A 10,005-nucleotide genomic window follows, 5' to 3' on the forward strand; every position below is an offset into this window, starting at 1 on the left:
CTCTCTCAAAACGGAGGCGCGTCAGAGTGTCAGCAGACGTTAGATTCGTGGGAATACAACTCTATTGCTTGGCTGTCAGCCAGAACGTGTGCCGTTTTGTCGATCACATTTGTTCACTGCCTGATGGCCTCACTCGTGTTCGCAAATTTAACATCCTTGCCTTCTAAATTACCTGTATAGGCGACATGAATAGCATCCTCTGCCTGAAGCGTACTATCTTGATAAGTTTTCAGTTGATTCGCCTATGATGTGTAATCAAATCAAGTAAGTAAGATACTTATGTTTAGCGCGCCAATGATAATATTACCATGGCATTGTGTTTAGTACTCGGTGGAAAGTAGTAGTTGTGTTCTTTATACTCAACGCTATGTCACTATTTAAGAACTTACGGAGGCAGCATTTTAATACTTTACGCCACGCAGTTGTACTGCTATGTGCCTCACGTCATCTCGTTCGTCGCTCATTCATACCGAGAGCCTCGTCGGTCAGGAGGCGAGAGAGAGAGAAGGGTGTTCGATTTTCCGAATCTCGTCGAGTCGTGGAAACATTTAACGAAGCTATAGACTATGCCTCTACTTTCTCTCGTCTATACTAGAAAGTTTGTTATAGAGGAATACACGCAAGCTACGGCGGACCTCTCAGCTGATAAGTCCGTTGACTCGGAGGATCTAATCGCCACACCGCAACAGATGAGTGCCCACACCCGCATACAAACCAGACGGCTGTCAAACGATTTCTTCTGGCCGAACAAAATCCGGCGGTTGTGACAGGATGCCCCAAAGGCTACTGACGGGTGGGATCCTCCTAACCCGGGATCACAACAAAAGACGTAGTGTCTCGGTGAGTTGACGCTGAGTCGTTTTGAAAAAAAGGTACTCAAAACCGTTCTTGGCAGTGCAGCCAAGAGATGCCGGGAATGCCACCTAGTTGAGAATATTTGCAAGATAAAACAGAAGCCAAGCCGTTACCATCCGTTACAAGTAGACCTCCAAGTACCTAAAGTAATTGACAACATTTCTCCGGAGTCGAGGCCATTCATGAACACAAGACAACTCGGCTAATGCTCGTACAGATTTGGAAACGTCAGCTCCTACTGAATAATGCCACCGCAACAAAGTCATCGTCATCTTGACATCTTCAGTAAACCAAATAAAATTGATATGCTTCAAGATCGTTGTCCTCAAGCGGGTTACGCAGTCTAGTCCTTGGTAGTCTGGTTCGAAGGTGTAGGAATACTACTGGATTCGAGATACCGAGGCCAAATACGAAATTACAGGTCAAAGTAGCAGCTCCCCTGCTCCTCTGCACCTATTTCTCTTCAAGCCATGTAGACTGTGTGAGGGATCGTGAAGACCTAGTGAAGCCTTTTGCGTCAGCATCTCTCGTCTTCGCTGCGAACATGACATAAACATGACACCCATAATCTGGCACAGATTGGAGGCTCGTGAATGTGTGACCATATATAAACGTGACTTACAAGACATTCAAACACCTCAACGACGAGTGCCTCGAATGAAAAGCAATGAGCAGTGTTATTACGTGTACCTTTCGGACCACGTCACGATTCTCACTTACCACGCAACTTGATCATCCTGCACTGTGGATGATAATCATGACAGGTGAGGTAGCCTAACGTACATCTTGCCGAGCAATAAGTTCCCTAATCTACGACCAATCTACACTCGACATCGTCATTCCCTCTCAATCATCCTCGATCGCTTCAAATGCTAACAAAAGTGGTGTGTACAAAGGTGACCCCAGTTCAAAGCCCTTGGAGCCAGGATATCTCATGCAGAATAAGATAAAAGGGGAAAAAAAGACAAATCATGAAGACACAAGGTAAGCAAGCAGCCCGGCATTGACCGCGCCCCATCAACGCTCGCTAAACATGCCGACCTGCAATCCGGCTCCCCAAGGGTGCCTCTACCAACCACCTACTCAGATGCTCATCAGGCAAGAAGAAAACGGGAATAAGCCTATTACCCCAAATTCCCATTACGAATAAGACGCAAGACCATCTTTGACATCTTCCGAGGCATCAGGGATTCCGAGCAACCGAAGTCGGACGACCCGGGCGCCCCGCCCCACCCGCCCGTCCTCGGACCTCACCGGATGTCTTATCTTATCACAACCCCGCCCCGCGCCCCGACGCCCCGCGGGGCGATACGTGATCCTCACGACATCCGTCCCTCTTATACCACTCACCTCATATCTCATCGTCCCATTCATCTCTTACACAAAACATCCCCAAATCCCATCAACATCAACACTGTACTTCACCTCTTCTCAACTCTCCTCCTCACACTTCAGCCCTCCCTAAACTTACTTCACAACAACAACAACCTCCAGCCATGGAGTCCCCTCCTCCCCCCGAGCTCAAAATCTCCCCGCCGCTCCTAAATTCAGCAAATCCGTGGTGCACAACCCTCGAGGACCTCCACCGCCTCCACGCCTGCCCCCACACGGGCGCCCTCACAACAAGAACCTCCCTCCTCACCGGCTTCGCCCACAACGACGCCGCACACCAGTACGCCTTCTTCGACCCCTCCACCACGAAACCGTCCTCCGCGCCAAACTCCTCCACTCCCCAAGCACCCCCCAACATCGGCCCCGAGAACGTCGCATCCCTCAATAACTTGGGCTACTCACCCCTCCCCCTCTCGACCTACCTCGACTTTATCGCGCAGCTTCCCGAAGACAAGAAAATCGAAGGCCACCACCACTGCAAACAAATCATCATCTCCGTCACCGGCTCCCCCTCCGAGATCGCAGAATGCTACCGCCTCATCACCGCCTTTGCCTCGGGGACAAAACACCCGCTCGCAATGGAAATCAACCTCTCCTGCCCCAACATCGCCACAGCCGCGCCCCCCGCCTCGGACCGCACCCAGCTCCGCGCCTACCTAGCAGCTTTGCCCCGGGACCCGATCATCCCCGTCGGCCTCAAGACGCCTCCGTACACCCACCCAGCGCACTACGCCGAGCTCATCGCTGCCCTGCGTGAGGACTCCACTGTCGTCACGGCCAAGGCCATGCTGAAGGTGCCCTGCAAAATCAGCTTCATCACTGCCGTCAACACGCTCGGTTCCTGTCTTTTGCTCGATGGCGGCGAGGAAGACGGCGTTTCGAATCCGCGACTTCCGGGGTCTGGACTCGGGGGGATGGCGGGAGCACCGTTGCATCCGTTGGCTCTGGGGAATGTAAAGACTATTGCGGACTTGGTCTCCCGTGAGCCAGAATTATTACACATCAAGGTCATTGGTGTCGGTGGCGTCTCGGACGCGGATGGGTTTAGGCGGATGAAGAGTGTTGGTGCTTACGCGGTTGGGGTCGGGACAGCTTTGGGAAGAGAAGGGATACAAGTTTTCGAGAAGATTGCTTCTGGTATACACAAACATTGAGTCATGCTCGTAGAGGGTATCATGATATCACGACGTTCACATGGTATTACTGTAGATATAGAGCTATTTCTCCAAATTTCAAAACGAATCTTGTATAGTGAGTGCATGGAATATAAAATCATGACTTTTATTTCATTGAACATCATTATCATTGGGTATATAGCAATTAATATGAAGGCTGATAGGCCTAGTGTCGCACAAAAAATCAAACATTTCACTCGCTCACACTATCAGAGATTGATGGGTATCGTTGCTCCCCTCAGATCCTTTAGTGGAGTCATTCTTTTCTTCAGAATGCTCTACTGCTGGCGGTGTGACGCTCTCGCCGTTGGTCCTCCCCAGGTGGGGTATCTTGCTGAAAATGCTGCCTCGCTTGCTCTTGGCCGCAATTGTGGAGAGCGTTCGCCTGCGCCTCCTAAGTTGGCGATTGATGTCGATCTCATCCTCTCCGGAAACGCGCTCCTCGGGGGATATATAGGAGTGGGCAGGATCTGTCATTGTCTTGGCGTCACGCACAAACGCAAGCCATATGGGGTAGAAGCCTGTGAGAACGAACAAGGCGACGATGATGACGAACGAAAGTTGCACCGAAACGCCGGTATTAATGACCGCGTAGATAATGTACGGGAAGAACGCTGCGCCGGAGCCACCCATAGTGATAAAGGCAGCAGCACGCTTAGTACGCCTGCCTTGGCCGCGTAGGCCGATGGCGAAGATCAGGGGCCACACAGGTCCTTCGGCGAAGTAGAAGAGGATGACGGCAATCATCAGGAGGTTCGGATCCGACGGCTGTAAGACCACAGTGAGAAGGGCGAACAATATGGAGAGACCGACGCTGATGGCCAACCACGTTCTCGGTTTCGGCATGCGTGGGTTGCGCACCGAGAGATAGGTCAAGTAAGCAACAATGAATCGCGAAATGGCGAATGCACTGTGCGCAATGAGATGATAGTCAGTGACGCCTATTGTGAGGCCAGGAGGCTTGTCGCTGTTTTCGCCTGGGCTTGTATCGGCATTCGTAGCAGCGGTACCGCCATCTTCCCGATCAGGAAGGATGGCTATGGCAAGTGCGCGGAAGAAGATATTGTTGCTTTCCTGGCAAGCGACGTACGTCCACTGTGCGAGTACGGCCAGGATCAAACTCCATGTGCGCAGTTGCAAACCGCCAATGCTGCGTTTCTGAGGGTTGACTGGAAGTCGGTCTGCTGATTCTTGCAATTCGTTGTCGTTCAATTCTGGGAGCGGCATATAGTAAAAGAATAGGCCAAGGGCGACGCAAAGCAGTGTGATGGCAAGGTACGTCCACTGTACGTTCAGCAGCGTTACAGAATCCGAGCCACCCTGGTTGGTGATCTTGGTGAAGAAGACCCTTTGGGCCATTAGGCCGCTCAAAACAGAGCCGACACCTTGGATACCTTGAGCAAGAAGTAGTCGTGTTTCTCCGAACTCTGGCGGCCCGCAGAGAATTAAGAAAGCATTGGCTCCTGTCTCGAGAACAGATAGGCCAAAGCCAACTACAAAGTTGCTGAGCAAGAAACCGCCCCACGACTTGGTGACAGCAGATGGCCAGAAAATGATGGTTCCGACACCGTAAAAGCAGAGCCCAACAATGAAAGTAACTTTGAAGCCACCAACACTCTCTGCATCGCGTTTGTTGTTCTTGCGGTTTCTGCGATGATGTTCGTCCCGCCTTAGAATCCACTCTCCGACCAGCAAGGGGCCAAAGAAGTAACCGCCGCCAAAGTAAGCGGTTGTGAGGCCCAGAGTTTGCGCGACGGTCATGCCTGACACGCCGGAAATGACGTTGTTGAGGGTGTTGAGAAGACCGTAAGAGATGCCCCACATGAGAAAGAGGATTGTGACCACTAGGCAGTACCGGAGTGATTCTTGAGCGTCGCACTTGACCATGCTCTTTGGACGCTTCATGTTGACGAAACCAAAGTAGATGGTGTTTTCTCTGCTCGTCGCTATAGAGGCCCTGTTGGGAACGCCGCCGATTCTTCCCGCCCCGGTTGCCTCGTACTCGGCCAATGTCATATCCGGTGTTGTCAAGAACTCGAGTGCTGTCATATCGTATTCGTCCGTGTTTGAGGCTCCGTTCATATCTCGGCTGGCACGGAGTGTTGCCGGGGGCTCTTGGATATTGACTGAGCCGCGATCGTTCGGATTCGTTGGCGACACAAGACCGTCGCTACCGGTTCGATTTCTAGGACTGTCCAGGATGTCCTTTTCGGTTTGCGTGCTCGATCTCGTTCCGTCCGGGTCGATGATCATGGCAGGCAGAATCTTGATGATTAGCGGCTTGAGGGTAGGGATACACGCGCAAGCCATTCCCACGTTGACTTCGACGGCTGACCACATGAATGACAAGGACGAATTCCAAGCGAAATCGGGTGTACCACCAAAGTGGGAACTGGGATCGCTCGAAATGCCGCCAGTGGGCACCGAGCTAACGGCTTGCTGTAGGTAGTAGATTCGGACGACGTCCACAATAGTAACGAATATACCAATGGTAAAAGTGAGTACGAGAATGATTTTTTGCCTCGGCGGCAATCTCATTCCCGTGAGAACCGGAATCGGCAACGCTAGGATGGCTAGATCGGTTACGATGTTGATGGGAGCAGAGCAGATGAATTCCGTTAGCAGCGGGATGCATTGCGAAGTGTCCCGCCAGATTTCCCATGCCGCCTGAACAGGTCGACATTGGAAGATGTTGATGAGGGTGAGTACAGTGCCTGCTAGGTTGACGATGCCCAAAGTCACCCAAGAAGCAAACCGGAGCACCTTTTTCGTATTCTTAGAGAGGCGGAGGTAGAAGATCAAAATGCTGGTCTTGGTCGCCATCAGGGCGGGATTCTGTAGTTGTGTGAGTAATGCACCGGAGCCAGTGTCTCAGCACAACGGCGGTACTCACATAGAGTATCGAAAAGACATATTCGCACTCTCGTAAGGAATTCCAGTGGCCCGAGGGTATATTTTCGTCGAAGCGACCCAAACCTTTTCGAGTACCAAAGCAAATGGTGAATGATAATCCAAAAGCAATCATCCAGGCAAAGAACATAATCTTGTCGTCCCAGCTGACATTTCTGACAATCCATCGCCGGCAAAATAAACGGGCAGCAACCATCACACTCGCTAAGACGAATGTTGCGGCCGTCACGGCAAATACTGCCGGACCGCGATCCGGGATGCTATCATCTGCGGCATCGGCAGATGACATGCTCGGCGACAAGATGGCGACCAATCCGGGAAACTCGAGGGAGATTCACCACCACGGAGGTTTGGCGAGAGGTGTAGGGTGGTTAACTTGACACCGATGACAACCATGCCATGACTTTGGGCTCTGACACATGGACGCAGTCGAATGGGTTGGTATTGCTGCGCAATCACGCTCAATATTGAAAACCTCGGATGGGTAAGGTCGGCGGTGGTGCTATTATTCGCGGGGTGAGATCAAAAAAGCGGAGGGGCAATGCAAGCTCTGGTCCGATGGGTTCGAGGCGTCGTTGGCGATAATTCGGGGTCGGGAATTCGTCAGTGCTGGGTGCAGTCCTAATGAATCGGGCGTTAGGCGAAAGGCTGGGGTGGGAAAGTCGTAAGTTTGAGCGTCGGGTGGCAGTCGTCCAATCCTTCTAGCTGTAAGCTTGCGCGAATATCTTCGTAACTGGCAGTTCGAGTGGTGTGTGACGTCCGACAAAGCCGCGGCGCGTAATTGGCAGGAACAGATGGCGCAGCGTCGTACAAGTCGTTGACGAGGTTAGCGGCGGTGTAGGCGAAGAGGGCTGGCAAGGCAAACGTAACGTGGGCGCTGGGCGCAAGCGAGGGAAACAGACACGGCCCAGCGGGAGAAGGTCTGCACGTTTGTTGGGAAGAGGAAGGGAAGAAAAATAGAGCCAGAGCAAAAAGGTCGAAAATACGGGATGGGATAGCTGGAGCAAAGAACGACAGCTCGAGGCGAGGTAGGTGATGCTGGGCGCCTCCTCTGCAGGCTAATGCTTGTCTAAGGTGTGGTGTCGGGTCGGGAATGGCTGGTTTGACTGGTGGTGACTTGTGGGTGGATGGTTTGCGTTGACGGGGCCGTCGCGTGGGCTGGTGGACTCGTGCTCTTCATTCAGTCGTCGTGATTGCGTTCCCACCGCCTGTGGCAGCCGTTGCAGAGTTTTCCGATCCAGGACAAAGGCGATGGAGATTCGCAGCACTGGGCAGGTACCATGGAGTCCCTTGGGGCAGCGGGGCGTCTGAGTGGATGACGATGCGGATTGATGGGGACCATAGGCAGGGCGGTCGTGGCGGGATGAGCTCGTGGGAGTGGCAGAGCGAGATTGGTCGTTGGCCCTCTCCGGTACCGCTGGACTCCACCGTGGCGGTGACTGGTCGAGTGACTGGTTGACGGAAATGATGTCGAATAGATGAACAAGAATTGGAGGCTAAGCTGTGGTGACGGGTAACCGAGTGGACTAAATTAGGTTCTAAATTGCCCGTTGTGTGATGCGTACTAAAAGGTAAGGTTTGATAGGCAAAAGGCATTAATGTCTTGTGCGTATCGGGTCGGGTCGACGGACGAAGGACAAGTCAGAAGAGGCGGGAAAATCAAACGGTGTGCTGCGGCGGTGGAGTCTCCGCAGGTTCGGCGGTGCGCATCGGCGTGCTGGAACTCGTGGTGTCGGGTGGCTTTTCAGTCTTTTCTCTTTCTCATCGCAACCTTGTGCGAGCAGGCAAAGGAGGAGAGACGGAAGAAGGGTTGGGTTCGCGCCAGCCGCCCGGCCAGGTAAGCAGACCTCGGGCAATACTTGGCAGCTGGGTGGATGTTATTGCGACGCGAAAGTACCCACGCTGTAAGGAGTACTTGGCAAAGAAATGCGGCGGGCTTGCAGTAGCGCAGACACTGCGGACTGGCGTAATAATGGGCGGTGGGCGATGACATAGAAACGTCGATCCTCGGCACCCTGCAAGCCAATCAGCCATCTGGACATGGCGGGACTACCCCGGATTCTGGGCCTTTTCGGGCAAAGTTGGACGAGACTCATCCCGCCCGGACCCAGGCACACCCAGGATGAGACTGCCACACTGCGAGACGAATGAAAGCTTCTTAGCCTCCTCCGTTTTTCCTCCACCTGCAAGGATGCAACAGGTTGCAAATACTGCGAGGGAAATAAGAAAAGAGAAGGCGAGTGAGAGCATTGGGCGTCAGGTGGCTCGGCAACACGCGGAGTATATCCGTACGATGGGTACTTTGGACCATAAGTACATGACAAGGGACTTTACCGAATGCCCCGTCCGCCAGGCAAGGTAAACGCATCCGGAGGGAAGGGAGGCCTTGCGTTTTGGGAACCTTGAAAGCAGAAGAAACCAGTCATCCGCTCCACAAGTCCGTCCACTCGACAATTACTAAGAACGACTGCCCACAAATCGTCAACGACTCGCAGCCTTCCCCCCTTGCCCCCTCAACGACCTCCATTTGGTATTGCGTGACTCCGTACGAAGCCTCCCGCTTTTGGCCTATTGAGGGTGCGAGTCCCAGGTCTTGTTGTTGAATCCTGGGAAGCAAGATCCGGCTCGTTGGGAACACCAACCTAATCTCCGTCGACATCTTTGCTACAGTTTAACCTTCCACCCTTCCCACCCATCCGAGAGATCCTTTCCTGGCCTGGAGCCATTTCCGTCCTTGGCGATATCGTGGTACAATGTCGACATCTTTCGCGGAGCGGCAAGAAAAACACGCAGGAGTGGTGGATTGACCATGGAGATGATGGTGTGCCCGGTAAGAGAATACCTTGGTAAAGTGGAGCAACGTCACTTCGTTCCATGTTTCTATTTGCGGCAGCAGAGGAGATGGGACATTGAGACAGAGTGGGAAAATTGAAGACAGAAAAAAAACTTGAAGAAAAAAAAAAACTTCGCCGAAGTAATGTCCGAGGGCCGATGCCAAGAGTCTTCCTGCCAAGACGGTCGTTCAATGCGCTCGGTGGTATCCGTAGATGCTTCGCTGATTGCGAAGTGCGGTGGACAAAGTCGAACGTGGTCCCCAGCATGGCGCGATAAATGGACCGAAGGGCGGGCGGGTCTCTTTGACCTTAAACTTGCCAAAGCGGGTTGTAATGTGATCTGCGGCCTGCCATTCTCTGCTTTACTGCAACAGCGAATACGGACCATTCTGTCGATCGATTGGAGCCCTGGGGGGGTTGAGAAGAGGAGGTGAAGGAACCACGGAACCAGAGAGCCACAAGGATGCAGGACGGCGCGCGACGCGGATACGGCAGACTGACAATCAAGCGAGGGGATGCCCGCAGGAGAAGGAGCGAAAATAGGAGCAGTTGCAGCCGCCAGTCTGTGGCAATGGAACAGGTGGCATGGCATGGCAGGAGGCAGGAGATCCGTTCCATTCGCATCTCATGGCAAGCGATCATCTTGGTGGCGGAAATAGGTACCCAAGGCGGGGCACCTCCCAAGCGAACCTGAAAGGAAAGAAGGATGGCCTCAGTTTGGGACGGAAGGATAGGAGACATTCTGGGCAGGCGCTCGCATCAACTCTCCAAGTGTTCCTGACGAAATCCCGCCCGTAGCATCCGTGAAACGGACCTCACTTTCGGACCTGTCAACCGTC

At 53.0% G+C, this 10,005-nt stretch overlaps 3 protein-coding genes across 3 annotated transcripts; 1 reads left to right on the plus strand and 2 right to left on the minus strand.

Annotated features, from left to right (window-relative positions):
- Positions 1-2,351: 2,351 nt before the first annotated feature.
- CORC01_09354 (dihydroorotate dehydrogenase) lies at positions 2,352-3,401 on the plus strand (the record flags this gene model as incomplete). The annotated part of the gene is made up of 1 exon (XM_022620983.1): positions 2,352-3,401. One exon carries the CDS (start codon positions 2,352-2,354, stop codon positions 3,399-3,401), a length of 1,050 nt encoding a protein of 349 aa, XP_022472505.1.
- Positions 3,402-3,623: 222 nt separating this feature from the next.
- CORC01_09355 (fucose permease) lies at positions 3,624-6,621 on the minus strand (the record flags this gene model as incomplete). The annotated part of the gene is made up of 2 exons (XM_022620984.1): positions 3,624-6,257; positions 6,316-6,621. The coding sequence occupies 2 exons, from the start codon at positions 6,619-6,621 to the stop codon at positions 3,624-3,626; spliced, it is 2,940 nt and encodes a 979-aa protein (XP_022472506.1).
- A 2,591-nt stretch (positions 6,622-9,212) lies between these two features.
- CORC01_09356 (uncharacterized protein) lies at positions 9,213-9,554 on the minus strand (the record flags this gene model as incomplete). Its single annotated transcript, XM_022620985.1, has 1 exon — positions 9,213-9,554. One exon carries the CDS (start codon positions 9,552-9,554, stop codon positions 9,213-9,215), a length of 342 nt encoding a protein of 113 aa, XP_022472507.1.
- Between the last annotated feature and the right edge of the window lie 451 nt (positions 9,555-10,005).

The sequence above is a fragment of the Colletotrichum orchidophilum genome, assembly GCF_001831195.1.
Source record: "Colletotrichum orchidophilum strain IMI 309357 chromosome Unknown Scaffold_84.1, whole genome shotgun sequence".
Lineage (NCBI taxonomy): Eukaryota > Fungi > Ascomycota > Sordariomycetes > Glomerellales > Glomerellaceae > Colletotrichum > Colletotrichum orchidophilum.